The sequence below is a fragment of the Eulemur rufifrons genome, chromosome 1, assembly GCF_041146395.1.
Source record: "Eulemur rufifrons isolate Redbay chromosome 1, OSU_ERuf_1, whole genome shotgun sequence".
Classification (NCBI taxonomy): domain Eukaryota; kingdom Metazoa; phylum Chordata; class Mammalia; order Primates; family Lemuridae; genus Eulemur; species Eulemur rufifrons.
The window spans coordinates 12,722,321-12,747,186 of record NC_090983.1 but is presented as its reverse complement, the minus strand read 5'-3'; the positions used below and the strand labels follow the sequence as shown (position 1 = coordinate 12,747,186).

The window sequence follows — 24,866 nt, the reverse complement described above, 5'->3', positions numbered from 1 at the left end:
TCAAACTCCTGGGCCCAAGCGATCTTCCTGCCTCAGCCTCCCGAGCAGCTGGGACTACAGGTGCGTGCCATTTTAGTGGAGTCGGGGTTGTGCTCCTGCTCAGCTGGTCTCAAATTACTGAGCTCAAGCAACCCTCCAGCTTCGGCCTCCCAGAGTGCTAGGATTACAAGCATGAGCCACTGCACCCAGCCCCTAATTTTTCTCTGTGTAGCACTCAATGGATATTTTTCTTAAGACTGACACAGTAAGTATTTATCTATTTATTTGATTGCGTGCTTGATTGGTAAATCTTTTTGTCTATGTCCGTAACTATATTGTAAACTCCACCCAGTCCGGAACCAGTCTGTGTTTAGCTCACTGTAGTAATCTCAGCATGGGTGCAGTATTTTCCCTATAGTGGGTACTGAATTAGGATTTCCTGAATAAATGCATGGCCTTTGTGGAAAGGCAAGGTAGAAACCACGTTTCTGAATGGCTGGCTCTGCTAGAGGCAAAGTGCTGTTAATATAAGGCTGGAACATACCTTTGGGCTTTTGAAAGCCATGTTTCTATCGGCAGGTTTGAGTAGTCTGAGTACTTTTAACTATCTGTATGTGGCCCTCAGTTTGGAAAGCGAGAGAAGCTGCAGAGGATGACACATCTTGGCCCTCTCCTCGAATCCTTAAAGTCTGTCTAGTACAAAAAGTGTGGGTTCTCCCGCTGTGTTCAACATCTAGGACTTTTTCCTAGGTTTACTCACACTGGGGAAACCAAGTGTGCCTCTTTAGTGGGGTTTTGTTTCCATTTCATGGGATTTTGTTTTTATTTCCTGGATCATCCTAGTGAACTTGAGATTCTTCTAGAGCAGCCTCCCTGGCCTGTTTTACCTAAGTATGACCTGGAAGTTCTGGGGACACATGCAACTCTTGGGGATCTTTCAACCTAGAGTCAGTGTGTGACCAAACCCTCTATAGCATTTTACGATATCATCAAACCCAGAGAGCCCTGTATTTTCCCCTCCTTGCCCAGACCGATGTATGGAGAATGAAGGAAGAATTATTTTAAGGTGGATGCATGCTGCTTGGCCATGGTTTCTGTGGCTTCAGAGGCAGCGTCAAATAGTGTTAATCCCACGGGAGTCAGACTACCTGAGTTCCAACCCTATCTCTATTATTTAGTGTCAACATGACTTTGCAAAAGTGATTATTATGATCTGAATGCTTGTGTCTCCCTCAAGTTCATATGTTGAAATCCTAACCCTGAAAGTGCTGGTATTAAGAGGTGGGGTGTCTTAGTCCATGTGTGCTGCTATAGCAGAATACCTGAGACTGGGTAAGTTATAATGGACAGAAATTTATCTCTTATAGTTCTGCAGTCTGGGAAGTCCAAGACCCAGGTGCTGGCATCTGGAGAGGGCCTTCTTGTGTCATAATATGGCAGAAGGTGTAAGGGCCAAAAGAGTGAGAGACAAAAGGGGGCCAAACTCATCCTTTTGTAAGGAACCTATTTCCACAATAATGAATGCGAGTTATTAACTCTTTATTCATTCATGAGAGCAGCCCCTCATGGCCTAATCACCTCTAAGGTCCCACCTCCCAATATTATTACAGTGGCAATTAAATTTCAACATGAGTTTGGGAGAGGACATTCAAACCATAGTATGGGTCCTTTGGTAGATAATTAGATCATTAGGGTGGAGCCCTCATGAATAGAATTGTGCCCTTATAAAAGAGACCCCAGAGAGATCCTTGCTTTTTCCACCATGTGAGGACACAGTGAGAAAGCACTGTCTATGAGCCAGAAAATGGGCCCTCACTAGACACTGAATGTGTCTTGACCTTGGACTTCCCAGCCTCCAGAACTGTAAGAAATAAATTTCTGTTGTTTATAAGCTACCCAGTTTATGGCATTTTGTTACAGCAGTCCAAACAGACTAAGATAGTGACTTTTCCTATTTGAGAGATTGTCTACCAATACTGGTGCTTGGGTTTTTATCTTCTGAGGCTAAATTCCGTGCCCATTAAAGTCCCTTCCTCCCTCCATTTCTGTGACCAAAAGGAATTTCCAATGCTCGGATGTGGTGAGAAGTCACTTGGCAAATGGTATACATGGATATTCTCCTTACCTAGAAAACTCCAATGTTCAGGTTTAGCATTGTTTATAGTCATTGAAAAAGCAATACTGCTTCTGGTGAAAGATATTTGGCACAATGTCTAGCCCCAGAGGCATGCTAGAACCAAGACAGCTCAGATCTCTAGCAGGATAGCAGGTGCACTTGCAAGTAAGCAGAATTAGTCTGGAACAGGGCCAGAGGTATGGTTTTTCATTTTATGTTATTTTCTTAGCTTAATCCACAGAGTTATTTCTCCTCAAGGGAATGTGATAATACATGTTGGCAAAATAGTGCAAATGTAACTGAGACCGTATGGTGCAGGATTTATTTTCTTATTAGGCAAATATTATTAATCTACATAGCAAGTGTTGGTTGTGAATATATTTTAATGTGAACAAAGCAATAGGTAAACTACCTTGAAAAATAAGGCTGATACCATTCTTTTGCATCTATTTCTTTTCTATTTTCATTTTTGTTTACCATCATCTAATATTTTGGCATTTTAAAAACATTTAAGTCTAACAAACTTTGTATTAAATTGCAAATTTCAGTAGGAAGCTCAAAATAATACCCTTCAGGATTGAGATAATGATTTATGTTTTGGCCTGTTTATCCAGTTAAAAGTGAAAATGAGCTACAAATTAAATGATCCATATCATCAAGTAAGAGTTTTTAATAATAGTCTCTTTGATGAGGTAGTATAAGAGGTGTAAGACAGTCACAGACGACATGGTTCTTAAGCATCATAACAGTTTTCCATATCGTGTTGTACTTTATGTAGATTTTGCATACGTCCTTCAGCTAAATCAAAACGTGAATTTGGGTACTCGATTTACTCCTAAATTGGGCTAATTATTTATGTTAAACTAATGAGTGATTATGAATTAACTTTTAGTAGTTCGGATTCTGTTTGGCTTCTGTACTAAATTTTGATGAATTGCTTCCTAACGCTAGCCGTTCTCAGGGACTGTGGCAGTCGTGGATGTGTGCAGCTTGTTCCTCCTTTGCCTGTGACGGTGAATAAGCAAGCTCAGTAATCCTGGACTGAGCCAGGTGTCATTGGTGGAGCCTCAGACCCTTCAGGAATGAGGGTCTGGTCAGACCCCTAGGTGAGCCATCACGGCCAGCAGAGGAGATATCTGAGAGCGAGGGAGTTTAGACTGGGTAGTGGAGGAGGGAGAGGATGAGTAATTGTGGCCAGAGACCAACTGCGGTGAAGGGTTGTGGTTCATCCCACTGACCTGCCTCTTCTGTTCCCTTCGGGGAGAGAAGCTCAACTGAGCCCTGGAAGAACCTCTCCCTGAACACGGGTCTCCAGAGAACTGTCTCCCTGGGGTGCACGGGGTGGACAGTGGTGGCTAAGAAGATGCACGACTGGGGTCCTTCCCATCCCTGCGCCTCTGGGCTCTGCAGAGACCCTGATCCCTGGAGTGGGCGCTCTCTTCCCAGGGCACACAGTGAGGCTGTTGCAGCTTCCCAGGCACTTTGAGCTCCTTGTGTCTAGGGATCAGCAGCCGAGAGGAGAAGTCACCACCACACTGGGAAACTGACCCTGCTCTGTAGGAGGAGACGGCGCTGCTGTTACACAGCCGGGTGGGGAAGAGCACGTGTGCACTCAGTCCGCTCACTCGGGTGCCTCTAGGTGATCCCTGGTTTTCTGGATCATCTCAGCTTGAAGGTGGTTCCCAGAAATGTGTTTCCTAAAAGCTCCTCACTGGATTCTAATGGGCAGATAGGGTTGAAAATCTCTGAGTTTCTCTCTTTTTTCGTTCCATTTCCTTTCTAAGATAGCTGTTATTTTATACAGAGGGAGAGATTCAAGATAATCTCTCCACTTTAGACAATAAAAACCCAAGTTCTTTATGTAATCTGGCTAATAATAGAGAACACTTGCAAAGTATGGCAAATAAAAGTACAGGGAAAAGTCAGGCCATCCGCATCTTCCTCCACTCCTAGACTTGTACAATTTTTCCTTTTTTCTTCTTATGCTTCCATTTGGTAAAATAGATATGCCTTTTTTTAGTTATGATAATCTTTAAACTTACCTCAAGTAAAGTAGCAATGGCTTTTTTTGTTATGGAAAAATTTTGAACTTATTTTTTTCTTCTGAAAATTATTTGTTATATTTTTTTAGACATGAACTGTCGCTTCTAGTATTAAAAAATAGCTCTTTTGAGATTTCTTTCCACATGCAAGATTTCTGTCTTTTCAGTAAACAGTCATTTCTCACAAAGGTTCTGCATTTTATTTTCCTCTTTTCAGGGAGAATGCTAATATCACGCATGTATTCCTTTCTTTTTCCCTTCAGCTGTACCCTCACCTGAGTAAGATCTGTTCAGGCTGAGGAAATTTAAGTAGAAGCCTCTGAAACTCTCTTTTTCTCAATTCCTGGACAAGACAGTAAATCAAAATCAGTATTGCATGGTGAGGGGCATGGAGCAACACAGCTCTGATGACAGTTTGATGTTAGGACATCTGTCCTCCAGAACTGTAAGGTAATAAATTTGTATAGTTTTAAGCCACTTAAGCTTATGGTGATTTGTTACAGCAACAATAGGAAACTAATCAAGATTTCCCAGAGAACATCAGAAATGATGGAGGTAGGATGCTTTCATAGGTTAGTGAATTCAGCTGCTTGATATAATAACATGTTCAAGGTTCCAGATTCTTTAAAAATTTTCTTTTTGACATCCTCAATGTGGTTTTTGCTTTTGGTTTTCAGACTAATTTCCTCATGGTGACAAGATTGCTGCTTGGTTCCAAGCATCACATCTCACACATCATTATTCAGTCAGGAAGAGGGAATGATCATTGGGTTTATTTTTAGGAATAAATAACACTTTGTCTTAACAGTAGAATATATTTTGTCTTGTATGGCCACCATTCTTTGTATGGACCTTCTAGTCAGGATAACTAAAGGAGACATTGCAAAGAGTTGTGTAGGTGTTGAGATGAGATGTGATGTTGAACAGGCAAGTGACCTTTGCATCTCCGAATGTCCTTGACATATTTGATGAAGATGAGAGTTGACATACAAGGTAGTCCACATCAGAACTGGAATGTTTGTTGAGAAGATATGTATTTATTTTATATTTGAAGAAACAGTTAATGAAGAATCTTGCATAGAGAATTGTAGGATTATAAACAAATTTAATTCAGTTCAAGTGCTTATCAGTGAGTACCTATGGAAATGCCCATTACCTTAAAGGCCTGTAATCTTTGTCTGAAAGCTCTGAATGCAGACTTTTTCTAAAACGACCAAAATGTACTTATTTGCTTATAACTAATACTTTCTCAGAGTGATTTTTTTTTTTCTCTAAAATAGCTTTCATTGACTATTCCATTTCTTAGTTTATTCAGTTAAGCACACCCTGTTTTGCTCCGAGGTCTGGCAGAGCAGCAGAATGATGTGGTTCACTGGCGTATGGTAGTGTGTATAGAAACTGGGTTGGAAATCTTCGCAAAGGTGATAGCAACTTCATCAAGGTTTCCACTGCAGTTCAGTGGCTCTGACATCGACATTGCTGTGGGGAGGAGGTCTTTTGTGGCAGGAACGTAACTGATGAGAAATGACTGGGAGTTAATTGAAAACTTTTGAAGTTGCTCCAGTCTTTGAACAAAAATGAACTTTTTAAGTGTTATTCAAAAAATAGATTTATAACAATATTTCTCATGGGAAAGAACTTTGGGGCTATGTTCAGTCTCGTTTACAGCATAAATTGTCTGCAGCCACTGAACAGTGATGGGAGAGCTGAATTCAGCTAGGGCAGAAGCGTGATGCCCTGGAAAGGGTGTTGGGCCGTGAGTCAGGAGATGGGGTTTCTGAGGCGTGCTCAGCCACTGACTCCCTGGGCAGGACTTGGAGTCAGAATGAACCTCCACTTTAATTTTCCTTGAAGGCAAAAACTATGTCTTATACATAATGTTACTGCTACTACTACTACTATTGATTCCTGAGTGCTTACTGGGAACTAGGTATCACAGTAAGTGTTTTACATAATTTAGCTCAAGTCTTTGTAAGTTAGAGAATGTCAGTGTCTCTCCAATTTGCGGAGGAGAGAACTGAGACTTACAGAGGCCCAATCCTGTTGCCTAAGATCATAATGGATGTGCAGGAGTTAGGGCCCAGGACTGTCCTATCTGACTTCAAGGCCTGTGCACCTTCTGCTTAAAGATCGGTGATAGGCAGGGCTGGTCTTAGCAACCCCTCACCTTTACAAGAGTGATTCACAGCCCGCTTGTACATTGGCATCACTAGTGGGTGGAGGGGAACTTTAAAGAATACTGATGCCAAGGCCCACCCCCAGGGATGTTGACATAACTTGTCCTGGGTGCAGCCTGGGCTATGGGAGTTGTAAGTTCTGCCCAGTTCCTTTTATTTTGCAGCCAAGATTGAGAACCACTGCTTTACATGAAGTTTCAGCGATTGAGAAGAGAAGGCTGAGAGGGCGGAGGTACTTTCTGGTCTTGGAGCTGCGGTGTTCAGAGGGCTGGCTTTTCTTGGAATAGTCTTTTGAAGAGGTTCTTTAAGTGTTAAATTCCTGGGGCTGGAACTAATCTTCAATGCAGCCCTAGAAATATAAAGCACTAGGGGAAGGGAAGGAACAAGTATTTGAGAGCAACACTTGAGTGAGTTGGGTTAGGACAGGGCAGATTGGATGCGGGGGCAGTTCCTGTTTTAAGAGAGGAAGAAGCCTTTGTGTTTGATGTCATGGCAGGTTCCCATACAGCTGATCCAGACAGGACCCTAACCAAAGGTCATGGCAGTTTTAGTGGACAATATAAAATCATCTACATGATACATAAGATAATATAATTAGGAAGGGAATAATTGGCTAACTTCTTAGATGCCCACTTAACTGTTACATGTGATTATGAGCCATTTAGTAAATTACTTTTTCTAGTGCATTAAATAGTATAGCAACTGGGCCAAAGAATTATTTGTTTCTGGGCTATTCATTCACTCTTTTGCTCTTTAGTGCCAAATAGTTTTCTTATATTAAAGGACGGGGTTTATTGGACAAATGGCATTTCAAAAATCAAGCATCTTCTGGGTGTTTTAGAGAGTGAGATTTTCTCCTACTTAGCAAGTCTTGCATTTCTGTCTTTCTGGGAAGTGAGTTCCTGATTTGAAGTAACTCTGTATAAAAAAAAAGAAACTTCAAGCCTAGGGAAGAAAAGAAAGAAGGAAGGGTGTGGGCTTGGGAATTAACTCTGAGAAGAACTGGGGACAATTTTCAGGAATGAGTAAAATCATGATGGATAATTGTGCTCCTTAAAGAAGAGGGTTGTTGTATTTCCTAGAATGCTCTTAAGAAAGATGAGTGTGTATATGGTTTTCACAAAATGGTATTGAGTAGATGACAGAATGAATTTATCATTGTGATGTATAGACTTTTCATTGATTCTCAGACATAGATATCTCAAGTATAAGAATTTTGAAGTGACTAAAATGGGGAGAAATTCTAGTGAAAGAAAAAGGAAAAATGAGAAGATATTTTCTGACTGGAAATCTGACTTCCAGAGAGAATTATCTTTAGGAAAAAATGTGTAGGAACTAATTTCATGTTTCTCTGAGTTTAGGGTGAATGGTGTTTCATGTTCAATTTTTCAAGGTAGTTTTAACAATGCCAAACTATTAAACATATATGTGTGAAACTGAATTAATTCACTCTTTCTTCTCTCACCTTTTAGAAAACTAATTGTGAGCAGATTATTGTAGTCATGAAATATTTTTACTGTCTTGGGGCACTAATGATAAAGATAGAAACCACAGAAAAATTAAAGGTGAAATAGGTCTTTTATTCATTCCTGTATAAGAAGGAGTGCTCTCTGACCATATTCTTTCCAAACATAGCTTGAATGAGTGAATTTTTCTGCATTGATATTTAAAAATGAAGTATTGCAGCAGGTGGCAGAACTCAGTTTCTTGAGGAAGAAATATGACTGAAGATTGTTGGCCACATTAACATGATTTTTCTTTCCCAGACTGTTTCATTATGTTTTAAATTCTTTGGACGGTATTTTCCATAATCAGAAGGTACTACTACTGTATTTTGTATTTTATTTTGGTGGCAAAATGTATCAAGCTCAATGCTTGTGCCTTCCGGGATTCTTAGAGGTTCCTAAGATCTGTTTCTAGGGTATAAACTAGAAATAAAATGAACTCCATAATGTTTCACCTTGTTCCTATACACAGCTATTTCTCTGGTTAAGTTTATTCTAGATTCACAGCTTAGGGAGTATTAGCAGATCAAAGCAATGGGAGCAGACAGAACTTGGGGAGCCAGGAAAATTGCCAGAGTTTGCCATTTGGTCCTGCACACATTTGTTTAGTCTTCCTTTGTTTCAATGTCCTTATTTGTTAACGGAAATGTGTAGGAGGCCATTTATGAAAGCAAATAGCTGTGAAAAAATGTGAACCCAACAGAGCCAATCCTTCAAGACAGATTCTAAGTGGCTAACTGGGCTTAAATTTAAAATAGAGTCAAGAAGCCATTTGCTGATTAAAGGTCCCACACATACTCTTAATTCTCTGAAAACCCACACCTCTGTTCAACTTTGAAACCCCAGAGCTCAATTGAACCAAACAGAGCTCACCTGCCTTGGCCAGTGAGGGCTCAGCTGTGTCCACAAATCAGAACTCAGTTGCACTGACCAATCAGAACTAAGCACGTTTCAATTTTTCCTTTGCATAAATGGACCTTATTGGGAACTTTTGTTGTAAAATCTGAACCCTCCTTTTCTTCTCTGGCACCTTCACTTTACACTGAAGGCTGTGGTTCCCTGATTTGGGTTTGCAAACTTCACGGGAGTGAACAAATTCCTTTCTGGAGAACTTTAGTTCTAGTTCTGGCAGACGTTGGTGTACTTTGGTAATAATTGAATGCAGTTGTTAACCTTCAGCTTTCATCACCCACAGGCTTTTTAATTTGTGCCGTTATTGGTAGCGTTGTTGACCACTGAGAATTCATTGTGAGTGGCTTCCTCCTCTTCCTCCTCTCTCTCTTGCTTTTCCATCTTACTATTTTTACAGGTAGAGTGTGACTAAGCACTAGGGAAGTGTCTTGCTGTCCATCTATTAGCTGATCATTCTTCAACTTAACTAAGAGCTAGAAAAAAAAAACTAGAAAAAACCAACAGCTGAAAGTTTTGCATCTAAATTTTATCAACTTAACAACCTTGACTTACATTAAGCATATGTTGGGATTCTGTGTTTTGAATGGAAGAAAATAACAGTATCTTTCATTTGTTTAGTGCTTATGCAGTGTATCCACATGTGTGATGTCAGTTGATCCTTAAATACCCTAGACGTGAAGAAAGTTGAGATCATCTTCACTTGTTGAGAATGCCTCAAATTACATATATTTAAACTTGATGACTGGCTTAGTGTCACCTAGTTAGAGGGCAGCACAAAACTCTTACAGGAGGAGGCAGGAGATAGAAATTCTGGTGTTGCCTTTGCAAACTTAACCATGTCACTTCAGGCTAGTGAGGTAACCTCTGTGAACTATGCTTAGTCTATGAAATTATGACCTGGGACTAGAATTTTGCTTGAATATTCTATGATCCTGTGATTTTAGAATCTTCTCTCCCCACTAAAAGGAAGAAACATCAGCCAGAGTGATTGTTTTGTTTATACATTATTTTCCCTCCAAGAGTTCTGTACAAGTGGAAAGGCCAAAATGGATAAAAATGTATAATGAAAAAAGCTTTAAAACAAAATCTGCTCATGCTTTCTCACATTATTTGTCAGTTATATGAGCAAATATGTCTTGACTCTGGGTTACGCCACATTTTTGTGAAGATACAGAACTTCGGTCTTTTTATCCAAGTAGACTTCACTTTTGGTGCCACCCTCTTATCCTCTGTTCCCACCCTCAGGCTTCCTTCTCCCCTTTCCATTATCCAAAGTGTAGCTTCCCAGATCCGGTTTATTGTTCTATGTTCAGGAATTTCATTTAAGTCAGAAATTGAAATCCGGTATCCCAGGGGCTAGATCTGGCCCATATATATATATTGCGTTTGGCTTTCAAAAAATTAAACACTTTGCCAATTTTTATGAATCAGGAGATTTTGCATAAAAACCCAGATTTTAACATCTCTTAAAAAATAGGCCATATGGCAGTTCGGTGTCTACTTTTCAATGTAGCATCACAAAGGCAAGTAACTCCCCTGAGATGGGGCATACGCATGTCTGTTCTCCAGAGTCCCCCCACTGATTTCTGTTACTTGCCTGTCCCTGGTAGGCATATGAGCTCCTAACTTCCAGTTGCATCCACACCACCAGAAGTTTTGGGCATAGATTGATCTGTGCATGGTTGAGATGTATTTCATGTTTTTTGCAAATCATTATATTTAAAAATATGCTCATAGGGCTTATCATCAAACACTGTAGCCAGCCAGAGAACGGAAATGGAGCTTTGTTTCTTTAATCATAATATTAAATGGCTTAATTTCACAGTTTAAGATTTGATGGTGCAGTAGTTTTTACTGGGCACTGTTAGACTCATGTAACTGTTGAGTTCATCGAACACAGATGAAATATCAGTTACATACTAGTCATTGAGCTTGGCACTGCTGATAATTCGTCATTATCACTTTGCCAGTTATGACATTATAACTTGGATGGTTGTCATGTATTACTTTGTTAAAAAATGTGTTGTTTGAGCATGTTTCTTTTTAACTGATGTGAGGGTGAAATTCCCCATTTTATACATATGCAGAGAATATAGTTGTGTATAAACTTAAATGCCAGCCTTCTCATGGGTTAATAGCATAATTACCTACTCAATGTGCATCTTTATTCCCCCAGATGAATGTGTTTTCACATTTCATTTGTATCTTTCCCCTCCGATTGTAACCTTGCCCTATTGTGCATCTGTTATAATGTTGAGAATATTGTTAATCTTAAATGAATATAATAAATAAAAGAAGCATTTGATCCTATTATGTGACTTTTACCTCAGGGTATTGGTTACTTCATCTGTCTCCTTTCTAGGAGTCTGCCTGTGATTATTAAAGTTCATTCTTTTATTTTTTATTTTCTTTTTTTTTTTTTTTTTTTTTTTTTTTGAGACAGAGTCTCACTCTGTTGCCCAGGCTAGAGTGAGTGCCGTGGCGTCAGCCTAGCTCACAGCAACCTCAAACTCCTGAGCTCAAGGGATCCTCCTGTCTCAGCCTCCCGAGTAGCTGGGACTACAGGCACGAGCCACCATGCCCGGCTAATTTTTTCTATATATATATTTAGCTGTCCATATAATTTCTTTCTATTTTTAGTAGAGATGGGGTCTCGCTCTTGCTCAGGCTGGTCTCGAACTCCTGAGCTCAAACGATCCGCCCACCTCGGCCTCCCAGAGTGCTAGGATTACAGGCGTGAGCCACCGCGCCCGGCCTATTTTTTATTTTCTAACTCCAACGTTAAGAGCTCACATAAAATCCCTTCTTGGAAAGGGTTTGGAACTTTGGACCATTCCTATCCTTTCCTTGCATCACTGCTTCCATTTCAACTTGGTGCCAGGTTTGGAGAGCCCAGGGCCATGTTTCTTAGTATGCACGATAGTGGGTCACAAGCACAGCTGCACAGCAGAAAGCACCTCGGAAAGCTTGCTTCAGATGTGAATTTCTGGTCTTCTTTCTGCCTTCCCCAATCTTACTAGTTAATCCAGTAGGTCTGGGGTGGGGCCCAGCAATCTGCATTTTAACACACTGGTGCTTTTAATGCAAGATCTTTGTTTTAAAGGGATATTTGATTCAGAAATGTGATTGTTATTAACCAGGAAGGGAAGATATTTTGTTGGCTAGAAGAAGTTCAGGAATTTGGGGAGTTCTGAGAATTTCCAACCTCTGAGTGATGATGATCTGAAACTTTTTTTCTCCCCTTCCAATCAGGTTTAGGGTGTTTGCTCTTGGCCAGCCCACAGTTTCTTGGGTCCATAACGTAGGCTTTGGGGATTTTCTGTGTTTGTGCTCATGCCTGTGACACAGCCTGGTAAAGACCAAATGAGCTACTGTCAGTGAGATGTCAACACACAATGAACTATAAGGATAGTCACTATTGCTTTTACACCATTAATCAAAAATAGAATTTTTTTTTCTAGGCTTGTTAGCACTTTGTCTGGAGGTGACACTTATAATGTGAGCAGCAGCATTTCCTGGTGGATGGCAGAGCATAGAGACTGGACCAGGGGTCAGGAACCTGCAACCTAAAGGCCACATGTGGCCTTCTAGGTCTTTAAGTGTGGCCTTTTGATTGAATCCAAATTTTACAGAACAAATCCTTTTATTTTTAACACATTTTCTTTCTTTTTTTATATTTTTATTTTATTTTTAAAATGAATGTTTTAAAATACCAAAGACTAAAATAAGTTTTAATGAAATAATCCTCCCAGATTGACTGGCACAATTAGAACATTAGTAAGCCATTAAGGGCTAAATTGACTGCTGCTAGTATTTAGATATTTACAAAATAATGTACATTTTTAAGTATACCTAATTGAAGTTCCTTGAATGGGACCTTATTTGATTATAGCTAAATTAATGCAGGCTTCCAACATGAAAAGGTTCCCCACCCCTGGACTGGACACTTAGCACACAATCACATTTAATGTTCACATGTTGCGTAGACAACAGCCACTGCACACACATCAGTCCTTAATATTCAGCAACAACAAAAAATAATCGTTTCTGTTCCTTGGCTGAACAAATCCATTGACCCGACATTGAGTGTTTATGTGTCTTATTGGACTTCTTGCTAGAGTTCTTTGCAGGGAAGGACCTGGCTAGACCTTGGTGCTCCCATCTCTTGGGAATCAACTGTTTCTTATATTTCACCAACTCACCCATCCTATTCTGCAATGATACTTAGTTGGTTTGTGGTCTGATTTGGTGAGTATTTCAAAGAACTGGAATTTTTGGAATGTGAAGTCATGTCCTTGGGTAACAGGAAACTGACTGTCTTTATCTTGTCCCTACAGGAAGCAAAATAAGGGGAAGAAAAATAAGACTTTTTAGTGAGATTTTATACAGAACATTTATTTTTTTTCCCCCCAATCACCACATACTGGCTACAGTGTTAAAAGTTCATTTAAAATGTATCATAATCCTTTTCATTGTTAAGTTGCTCAACAATAATGTAAGAATATATATTGGAATTGACCTTTTAATTAAGCCCAAGGAATAGTGCTGATAAAAGAAAAATGCAAATCTGTTGAGGGAGGATCTGGATGTCTGAGGATTGATTATGAGCCTGAAGTTTAGAGTTGAAGACTATCTCACTCTTAGGTAAAGAGTCTCTCACATCAAATCTCTTCAGCTGAAATGAAGCAGAAATTTGAGGCAGTTATTTTATAATCCAGATAAATCTGTTCCTTTTGGCTGTGAATTAACTGAATATCCATCATGCCTGAACAATAAAGGGAACAAAGGAGTAAGAGCAATGGCCCAGTGTTATCTGAAGGATTATATCTTTCATTTTGCTCACTTCTTTTATTTCCAAAGTTGTTATATAGAATTATGACATAAACCAAGAGAAACTGCTCTTAGGAATCAGTCTAGAGAACAGCATATAAATTGATTGCCTTTTCTTCAATTTTGTTCTCCTTTTTTTTTTTGGTAGATAAGGTCATAATTTCACTGAATGGCATTTGGTGGCCTGTATCTCAGAAAACACATCCACACCCTCTTCTGGGAGGAAGGCAGGGCAGTACCTCCATGTGCTGGGATCCGTAAAACAATGGTAATAACCACGGCCACTTGGTAAGCATTCACTCCACTATCTCACTGATTCTTCACAATTATGGGGCAACTGCTGTTATGATTCCCGTTTTACGGAGGAGTGAAGTACTGCACCCTAATAGCATTTTCCAAGGCCACATTATTTGTAAATGATGGAGATGGGATTTTAGCCGTCTGATCCCAGAGGCTGCCTTCTTAACCACATTGAGTTTGAAAAGGAGATCATATATTTATTGTGATGTATTTGGTTTCTTCTATCAGTAAACTAAATAAAATAACATTTCTAATTTTAACTGTTTATAGGGATCCTTGTTCCTAATCTTGTCAACAGCCTGAGATTTTTTTTTAAACACAGGAGGAAAATATTGGATTTCTATGTCAAAGTTAAGGAAAAATGAAAATCATATCTCTAGTTTCTGGAGAGCTTTGATTCTTAAAGATATCAACGTTGACATTATTCTGTAAAATGCTTTCTTGGTATAATAATGGAAAAGTTCACAAGCAAATTAGGTGCGATATCTGATATGATTTAAAAGCCAGTTCAAACAAATTGGTTCTTGATAAATTTCTGTAAAATTCTTTGGAAGCTGTTAGTAAGTAAATAATTTCCTAAACATCAGAGGAATAATGTCATGACATGTTACTTTACTAATTAATTCTTGAGAATATAAAAGACAAAATAAAAATTAAAAAATACACAATTTTTACTCAATAGTTATCTGAATCTAGTGGATTTTATGCCAATACAGCCATTGATTTTAAGCCAACACTGACTTTCTTTTTTTTAAATATAATCCTGCAATTGGCTCAATTTTTCTAATTAACTTCCACATTAGAAATGGATTGTGTTCTAAATAGTTTATTAGTTGGCAGCTGGGAAGTTGGAAAACATTCTGCTTCAGAAAAATAATACATTATAAACGCTGGCTAGGTTCCTGAATTGTCATAGAAAATAACATAAGCTGAAATGGAAAAACTAACAGCACTCTAATTCTCAGTTACCATTGTAGGTCTGTGAGCATGTGATGGTTTAAGTGCAAAAAATAAAACATTATAGTATATATGCTGTAGAATTTCAAAATATGTAGACACAAAATACCCGTCGAAATCTAAATAGTAGTCATTCAGGAGTTGGATTATGGAGGATTTTCCTTTTTGTCCTTGCTACCTTGTATACTGCATTTATATTTTGTAATTTGCAAGGTTTTTGCTTTTTTTTTTTTTTTTTTTTTTTTACAATGAATGTTTAGTACTTTTATAAAACTGGAGATATATAGATATAATTTTAAGGGTAAAAGACACATTTCTGTCTTTCTCGTCTTCCTTCTTTGAAGACACATGGCCACTGGAACCCAATGATTGGGTGTTCATTTCTTGTTTGCATATCCACATTTGCTCTGTAAACAAATCTTGTTGGCTCCACCTTCAAAACATATTAAGAAACCACATCCACTGTTAGCACCTCTGGCCAAGAAATGATCACCTCTCGCCTAGATTATTTTATAGCCTTCAGTCTGGTCTCCTTGTTGTCGGTATTGTTCACTTACAGTCTTTTCACAGCAGGGCTCCCGACATGATCTTTTTTTTTTTTTTTTTTACAATGAAAAGAGGATGTTACACCTCCCTATTCACTTAGAATAAAATCCTGAGTTGCTGGAAGAGCAACACACCAGTTGTGCTCCCACCTGGGTCTTTTGCATTTGCTGTTCTTAATGCCTGGAGGGTTGTTCCCTCAGCAGTTAGGGACTCCTCTCTCTCTCTCTCTCTCTCTCTCTCTCTCTCAGGCAGTTTCTGGCCATGGTATCAGGCGTTTCAACAATGCTTCCTCCCCTGACTCTTCTTTCCCTTTGCATTGCTTCATTGTTCTCTTTAGTACTTCACAGCATCTAAGGTAATATAAACTCTATGTGTTTTCATATTTATTGATTATTATGTTACAAAGAAATAAGCTCCACCCGGGCAGGGACTTGTGACAATTTTGTTTCCTGCTATATCCGCCGGGCCTAGATCCCTGCTCAGCATGCGGTACACTCTCAATAATGTATTTGCTGAATGAATGAATGTATGTAATAAAAGTATACAAACCTAGGCTGAAAAGATAGAAACCAAATTCATGAAGGCACTTGCTGCTGGAGAGGATGGGATGAAGAAATATAAGACCTTCTTCTTTATTACAAACATTTTATTGATATTTTTTATGTATGAAAATATCTGAAGCAAATAGGGCAAAACTTTTGCGGAGGAACACATTAGTGTTTGTAACATTAGTTTCTGAATATTTCTGCATTTTGAAAATTTGTAAAAGACTTTTTTTGACTAGCTTTCCAATAATTACAAGATGATGCACATACTCCTTAGCATTCTAAGAAAGGCCTTTTATGACGGGTCCTGCTCACTTCTCCACCCTCATTCCCTTCTCTCCAAGTCATGGTTTCTTCTGGTCTCATGTCTGTTTCATTTTACTTGGGATGACCTTTCCATTTTTCGTTGCCTGACTAAATCCAGCTGTCCTTTGTGACTCAGGTTTCTCCCTCTGTTCTTAGAACTTTGCACAAGTGAAACACAGTTTTCATCCTGTGTCTTGAGATTCAAACAAAACTGGCTCAACCTCTGTATCCCACATCCTGTGGGAAGTCCAGTCGTTCCAGTATCTGTGAGCACTCCTGCAGGCCTGTTACTGATGGTTACTCCTGATTTGATTTCCTGCCACTGCTGATTCAGATGACTCACTGACTCGCTTAACAACTCTATTTTTCCACTTGCTCTTCCCTGTCATAAGCTAATCATGGAACCCAGGCCCCCTTTCCTTGATTTTCCTCCTCCTTCTCATGCAAGACAAATGTACACACACGTTGCTAAAGAGTTAGGCCTGAGCGGGAGTTGGAAAGTAGTCATGCAGTGTGTGGGGGAGAGGAGGCCACACTACAGGGCAGCAGTACAGGTAAGTTACACAGAATGTTAGGTGATCTTGCCCTGACATAGGCCCCGACTCTACCCTCCACAGGGGCCACTGGCCACGTTGCCTCTTAAAGACCTCCCCAGTCTGTCTCTCAGCTGTTGCCTCACATCCCTCTGGTCCTCAGGCTGCTCCTAAATCCCTTCATACCAATTCATGCATTTTAGAGAACAGGTTAGTTTTCCCTTTGTCTCTTGGCCCTTTTAGGTTATTCCTAAAGGGTCCTTTTTTTTTTAATTTTTTTTTTTTTATCTTCTCTAAAGCCCATTACAGCACCTGCCTCCATAGGAACTGTTCCCTTTCTGAGAGGAATTCTGCATTCAGCTCTTAGAGTAACTGTGCCTTCTCCCTGAGACACACTTTCTTGTAGTGGTCGGTTTACATGTGTGTCTTTGTCTCTAAATGCAATGGCTTCTTTTTGTTGAATCTGGTATCGCCAGCCCTAGCTCAGAGTATGATCATAAATGCTTGATGAATAAATGAATTAACGCCGTTTTCCACTTGTTAGAGACATCTACTAGAGGGTGCCATTTGACCTCAAATAAATTTGTTTCTTTTGATCCCCAAAATGGACATAAGGGAGATGGAAATTATTTTGATCTCATATGCTGTTTGGTTTTGTTTCCTCCACTAGATGAGACTTTGCTTATCCAGGGGAATGTCTCAGGCACTATCTCAGCACGTGCCTATAAAACTAACCCGAGGCATATGGTACATTACCTGCAACCAAAAACATGTTCAGGAGAAGCTCTTTGGCTGGGACTGTTGCTGGCAACAGAATCTGCTGCAAACATCTCTTTTTCATTGTCTTGTTTCTTGATTGAAGAACATGCCAGTGATTTAAGTGTTCCCTGAGCTTCTAGAATTCTGCCATTTGGATGTCTTTTCCCAGCTTTCCAGGGATCATTTACAGCAGGTGAATGAACTGATGAGGAAATGGAATAGCGTCTAACAATCATGATATTGCCTGTATAAAAGACAAAGATTCAACTTAAAAAAATTCTACCCTTAATGACAGCCCTAATGGAAAATTATGATGCTAGTACTTTACTGAAACTAACTAAACTATTGTTTTTGGTTACTTTTTTTGCATAAAAGATATCTATTCATTGATTTACTTTACAAATATTAATTGAGTGCCGGCCACGTGGTAGGCGTTTTTTAAGAGATGGGGATATAGTAGTGAACAGCATATAATTCTTGCCTGTGTGGAACTTACCTTTTCATGTGGAAGACAGGCAATAAACAAATAATATGTGATATAATTCAGGTAGTAATAAATTCTAGGAAGGCAAATAAGGCTGATGAGGACAAGGGCACACAGACAGACACAGGAAGGGCTTTGGAGGCTATTTCAATTGTGTGGTTAGGGAAGACCTTTGCAAGTACACAGCATCAGAACAGGGACCTAGACATATATAGATGATAAAACAAGACCTTAAAGTTCGAAGAACATGAATCTTCTAGAGATACCAGTTCTTGATGGCCTCCTCACTCGTAATTCTAGAAGAACTGGCTTGTCCACAGTGTCTGGTCAGCTCAATGGCCACAGTAATTTAACTGGTCACTGCTAACGGGCCTGTGATTGCAAGTCTTGGCTTTAGTTGGGACAGTCACTATGAGGAAGCCTGTTGGATGGGAGATGAAAGCAAACAGGACCCCTGGCAAGGAGCAAAGATGCTGTGTGTGGGACATTGGAGTGGCTCCTGCGACAGATGGAGAGATTCATGGCTTTAATTTCTGAGGGCTTCCCATTCAGTTCCTGTTCGTAAGGGTCTTCCAATAAACTCTTTCCTTGAGGTCAATCAAATCTCTGTTCTTTGTAACTAAAGCACCTTGATTAAAAGAGCTTAATTGTGGGGGGTGGGTATGTCTGAACCCCATCTCTAACACTGTGCTAGCTCCGTGACCTGGGCCTGTCAGACTCTACTTGGACATCCAGCTCTTACCCAGGAGGCTGATGCTGACGTCATGGTTGGTTTTCATTTTCTGGAGCACTTTATGAATGTTTGTGGAGTCTTTACTCTTTCGCACCGCAGCTTTGCCATTCACCAGCGTGGAGGTGTATAAAAGCCCTGTGTTGTGGTGAGGTTTTTGAGAGTGACCAAAGCACAATTACTTCTTATTTGTGTTGACTGCGCACTTCCGCTGAAAGCGGACAAAATTATTGTGACTATTGCAAAAAGTGGAGGCTGCCTTGGCTTTGTATAGTTTGGAAGAACAGAAGACTGAATTGTAGGCAAGAGTCTGGGGGGAGTTTAAATTCAAATCTATCTGAAGTGCTTAGCTGCAAATTACTATTCATAAGTTATCTTTAAATGCTCCCTTTGGCCATGGTATATAACTTTTATAATTATCTAAAAACAGATTTGTAAGTTTCTGTTTAAAAGGATTATAAAACAATCTCTTGATACTGAATCATAGGAAAACACAACAGAGGAAATTACACTGATGATCAAAGTTAAGTTTGTTCTTATTTGGGACCAACACTTAATGTGGGACTGATTAGCAAAAAGGCTCTTTGTTCATCTCCCTGGGTAACAGATAGTCTGTATCTTTTAGTTTCTTATTAACAAAAGGGAAAAGATATTCAACACAGCATCACAGGATCCTTAGGACAATTTCAAGGATCACTGTCAAATGCAGTTTATTTGCCAGCAAAGAATATGAGCAGATTGAAGAGAATCAGAGGTCCAGCAATGCCGGGGGTTACCTGTGAAGACTTGTTTCTTTTATCTTCCCTGCAGCAAACTGCCTCTTCCCTAATAGTCCCAGGGCGAGGTTGCACAGGGCAGGAGAGGTGGGGGAAAATCCCTGGAAGCACTGGCTAGATTTCATATCTACCAAATACTTCTGCACTATTGCAGATGTTTCCATGAGCATTTATCCAACAAGGATTCATTCTGAGCAGGCGCTCTGCATTCTCATTATATTTTATCACCAAGCAGCTGTGTCCCTGAGCTGTAGCACAGCTCTGTGTCCTCAGGTGACTGGAGGGGAAGCAGGCTTCTCCACTCTCAGAAAGCCTCATTTTGTCTCCCTACGCATACAACAAATGGAAGAACTTGTAGTGCTGAGTGATTCGCTTCCAGGTTCTCTCCAACTGTTCCCTTTCTTAAAGTGAGACTCATACTCCTGATTCCACATCGTTGCTTCTCAAAAAACAGATTTTTTTTTTCCAAAAAGGATAGGATAAATTGCTTAATCTCTCTGGGTTTTGTTTTCTTAGCTGTAAAGTAAGGGAGTTTCTACTGGATAATCTCTAAAGTTCCTTTCTGGGATTTCTATGATTCAATTGATGTTGATGATATATTATTTTTTTTTTTTTTTTTTTTTTTTTTTTTGTTGAGACAGAGTCTCACTTTGTTGCCCAGGCTAGAGTGAGTGCCGTGGCGTCAGCCTAGCTCACAGCAACCTCAAACTCCTCGGCTTAAGCGATCCTACTGCCTCAGCCTCCCGAGTAGCTGGGACTACAGGCATGCGCCACCATGCCCGGCTAATTTTTTCTATATAGATTTTTAGTTGTCCATATAATGTCTTTCTATTTTTAGTAGAGACGGGGTCTCGCTCAGGCTGGTCTCGAACTCCTGACCTTGAGCGATCCACCCGCCTCGGCCTCCCAGAGTGCTAGGATTACAGGCGTGAGCCACCGCGCCCGGCCGATGTTGATGATATATTATTAATAATACTAGTAAGCAGTTATGGTCAAGTCAAATAATAATATTTTTCTGAGATATCCAGTGATACCGTGACAACTACTGTGAATAACTTACATTGCGTCTCACTTGCACTATCTCATTTAATCCTCTCAACAGCCCTATGAGATATTAATAGATTCTGTCACTGTCACTGTCCCCATTTTACAGATGAAGAGCATGTTACATTCATAGAATCATAGAATTTTGCAGTTGGAATAGGCCTTGGAAGACATTTCGCCCGATCCATTCATTTTTACATGAGGTTGTCAAGATCAGAAATTTTATGTGATCTGCCCAATGTTGAACAACTCTTACAAAAATGGTAATATAACCCTGGTGCTTCATGCTCAGGCCAATGTTCTTCCTACTTATGCAGTTTGCCCTTGTAACAGCATATGACATATAAGAAACAGATAGATATCATTTAAAGTAATTCAACTGGGCTCCCCAGCACAAATTTAAATCACATTTTTCTTTTTGTGTTTTATTGTGCAACTAGCATGTGTTCCCCAAATTTCATCGAATGTTTTTCACCGGTCCTTTTCACACTTAATGCTAACACTCGTGTTGGAAGTTACCACCCATATGCTGGAGAAGTATGATATCGATTGTGTGTGTAGCTCTTGTTAATATTTTAACCTCCTCTAAGCTTGAGGATATTTGGATGCTGAGAGCTGAAAGAGCAATACTTTTTGTTCTTTGAACAAGTGAAATACTTGTTTTAAAATAGGGCAGAGATATACTAAGACCCAACTTACTTTCTTATTACGATCATAGAAAATAGATTTGAAGGAGTGTTGTTTACCTTTGGAGGAAGGTGGTGATTTTCAACGGGGCAGGTGGTATGTGTGTGTGATTTTGTCCCCCAGGCAACATTTGGCAATGTCTGGGAGCATTTTTGATGGTCATAACTGGACATAACTGGAGAGGGAGGGGTGGGTACTACAGCATCTAGTGTTTAGAGGCCAGAGAAGCTGCTAAACATCCTACAATGCCCAAGACCGATCTCCACAATAAAGAATTATTCAGTCTCAAATGTCAATAGTGCAGAGGCTGAGAAACCCTGGAGTAAAGATAGATTACAAATGTCCATATTTTTTTTTTTCAATCAGGAAAATGTCTAACCTCCTTATAGGTTGCTCTTTTACAGTTTTATTCAATAACCAGCACACGGAGCTACTCAGATTTAGAGTTGGATTTACAAAAAGAGAAAAGACTTTGTTCTCAGCTTTGAGGGTCCCACACTAGAGAGAGGCATCTCAGAGAACCAATTGGTAAATACGACCTGTTCCATTGTCAAACTGTTCAGAACCTCTAAATGGTATTGCCTGAAGCCTTTGACAGATGATGAGTTTTGAGTATTTAATTATGTATATCCATTTTTTGGAATATGTTGTATTTAGGCAAGTACTGACAATTTAAATGAAGAATGTGTTTCTTGCTCTGTTGATTTCTGACCTTGTGCATAACCTTCACAGTGAAAAGTCTTTCCCAGGCCAGCATGGTGGCTCACGCCTGTAATCCTAGCACTCTGGGAGGCCGAGGCAGGAGGATCCCTAGAGCTCAGGAGTTTGAGACTAGCCTGAGCAAGAGCGAGACCTCGTTTCTACTAAAAATAGGAAAAATTAGCTAGGTGTGGTGGCATGTGCCTGTAGTCCTAGCTACACGGGAGGCTAGGGCAGAAGGATCACTTGAATCCAGGAGCCTGAGGTTGCAGTGAGCTAGGACTCCACTGCACTCTAGCTGGGGCGACAGAGTGAGATTTCTTCTTAAAAAAAAAAAAAAAAAAAAATTTGGCCGGGCGCGGTGGCTCACGCCTGTAATCCTAGCTCTCTGGGAGGCCGAGGTGGGCGGATCGTTTGAGCTCAGGAGTTCGAGACCAGCCTGAGCAAGAGCGAGACCCCACCTCTACTAAAAATAGAAAGAAATTATATGGACAGCTAAAAATATATATAGAAAAAATTAGCCGGGCATGGTGGCTCATGCCTGTAGTCCCAGCTACTCGGGAGGCTGAGACAGGAGGATCGCTTGAGCTCAGGAGTTTGAGGTTGCTGTGAGCTAGGCTGACGCCACGGCACTCACTCTAGCCTGGGCAACAGAGTGAGACTCTGTCTCAAAAAAAAAAAAAAAAAAATTCATTCCCGTAAAAGGGAGGAGATTTGATTTTTAGAATATATCAAGCATTGACGCTGCATCTTGAAGTCTTCAATCTGTGTAGTAGCTTGAATTATGTGCAACATACATTCATATAGGACAGTAAGGTTCTTTATAAAACACGGATAAGAAACAATCTCTGCCATTTGTTGTGCATTTGCCAGGTGCAATACTAAGCACTTAGTTCATATTACTGCAGTTAATCCTCATAACCAGGTGAGATAGGTACTACACACTTCCAGATGAGGAAAACAAAGATTAAAGAGGTTTAGTAACTACCTCAGACTCAAGTGACTGGGTGACAAATCACTGCCAAGCATATCTGTCTGACTCTGATACCCACACGGTCACCTATCGGGCGGTGCTGTTCCAGCTTAATAAGTGAGTGTTACATCTGACACGTACATGGCCAGTGTTCTATTATGCAGCATTTCAATGTTTAAAGTCAAAGAGGAAAAAACACATTGTTCTTTTCTTTCTTCTTTGTTTTTTTTAGAGATATGGTCTTTCTCTGTCACCCAGGCTGCCTGCGGTACAGTGGCCCAATCATAGCTCACTGCAGCCTTAAACTCCTGGGCTCAAGTGATTCCCCCTACCTCAGCCTCCCGAGTACCTGGGACTACAGGTGCATGCCACCACCCCCCGGCTAATTTAATTTTTTGCAGAGACAGGGTCTCACCATGTTGCTCAGGCTGGTCTCGAACTCCTGTCCTCAAGCGATCCTCCCGCCTTGGCTTCCCAAAGTGCTAGGATTACGGGCATGAACCACCACGCCCGGCCCACATTGTTACTCATGTGACTGACTTCCACAAACCTGTCATTCTTATATATGGAAGTAGTTTTAATGTTGCTAAAATATGTTGCTTGAAGATGCTAAAGAAATATTTGTCTAGGGATTCAAAGCTAATCTACCAGGAGGAAAGGATGAAACCCATCCCTGTTATTACCAAACTCTGCAGTTATTTGCTGGGCACAATGAGCCTACTATAAGGACCTATTTGCAAAGATGGGCACAGCCCAGAAGAGTGATGGGCGGCAGTACCTTGGTGTTCCCGCACAGCTGGCACTGCTGAGTCAGTGGAAACGGCCCCAGGAAGCGTTGCTGGGGAATGTTCAGGTGCTTCTTCTTCCCTTTCATCTCCTGATTCTCCCCCTGAGCCCGAGGCTCTCTGATTACTTGAGGTCAGTTTCAGCCGGAGGGCTTGATTCTCTTTCTCCAGTGTGTTGATCTCTGCCCGCAATTCCCGGATCACTCTCAGGAGCTGTATGTTAGGAGCCTCCATCGCTCCTTCTCGGTGGCGCTGGTGCGCTCCTCCTGGGGAGACAGGTCACCTTTTGCTCATGGGCCAAATGCACAATCTGCTTCGTGGGTCTGGTTGATCCTGCCCATAAACCTTTCTGAACAATAGATGTCACTCTTTGTCCCATCTCTCAGCGCCTGGGTGTTAGGCTGTCAGGGGAGGTAAAGGATCTCCATGACTTATTCATTCTGGGTTTTGTTTTTCAGAACAGAGCTTTTCTTTCTATCTTTCATTTCATATCAATCCACAGTTTTAGAATATTGCTTTGTGTTAGAGGAGAAGAGAACACTCCAGAAATTTCCATTGAGGGACAACAGAGTTTCTTGTTTCCATCATGAACTCACCGTCACAGCAGCCAGTTTTTTTCCGTTGACACTCCTGGGATCAGATGTTTCACAGGATCATCAACTGCCACAAGTACATCAAAACTGATACATAAGAATTATGCTGTGTCTTCAATGTAAAATATGTCGTACTTCTGTACTTTTTTGGTAAATTATTAATTTTGGCACCAATCGATTAGGGAACGGTAACATTCGTCACAAAGGGTCATAAGAACTTCAGGGATAATATTTAAATATGATGCTGAAAATTATGCCTAAATCCCTTAAGCAAGGTCAAGGAAGGACCATATATCATCAGTCACTTCTCAGCAGGTTGCTGTCTTGTAAGCATTTTGCTCTTATTTGGTTCTAGGATGTTTGCCTGGGCAGAGGCTGCTGAGGGATATTTTGGGAATGTAAGAAGATACAGTCCGAACATTAATCTTGAATGAGAAAGACATTCAGCAGAGCTTTCATTACCTGTTTCCTGAAGAGGTTTCTTTGTGAGGAAATGAAAAGTACGAATCTTAAATAGCATACACCCTGATAGGAGTATCTGTTTGGAAATTCAGTTAATGTTTAAACATAAATGGTCTTTTGCAATAG

At 40.2% G+C, this 24,866-nt stretch overlaps 1 protein-coding gene across 1 annotated transcript; it reads right to left on the bottom strand.

Annotated features, from left to right (window-relative positions):
- Nucleotides 1–12,655: 12,655 nt before the first annotated feature.
- Nucleotides 12,656–24,326, bottom strand: CCDC195 (coiled-coil domain containing 195). Its single transcript, XM_069466746.1, has 3 exons — nt 23,679–24,326; nt 17,505–17,751; nt 12,656–13,062 (listed from the first exon to the last, which is right to left on the bottom strand). Exons 1-3 carry the CDS (start codon nt 23,917–23,919, stop codon nt 12,939–12,941), a joined length of 612 nt encoding a protein of 203 aa, XP_069322847.1. The 5' UTR covers nt 23,920–24,326; the 3' UTR covers nt 12,656–12,938.
- Nucleotides 24,327–24,866: the final 540 nt, after the last annotated feature.

Coding starts and splice junctions, on each gene's coding strand:
- CCDC195 (XM_069466746.1), bottom strand. CDS start 23,919: ATGGAGGCTCCTAACATACAGCTCCTGAGAGTGATCCGGGAATTGCGG. Junction 17,752..23,678: donor AGCTGTGCGGGAACACCAAG/GTACTGCCGCCC, acceptor TCTTTTATACAG/GCAATATCATGATTGTTAGA. Junction 13,063..17,504: donor GAACATGTTTTTGGTTGCAG/GTAATGTACCAT, acceptor TGCTTCCTGTAG/GGACAAGATAAAGACAGTCA.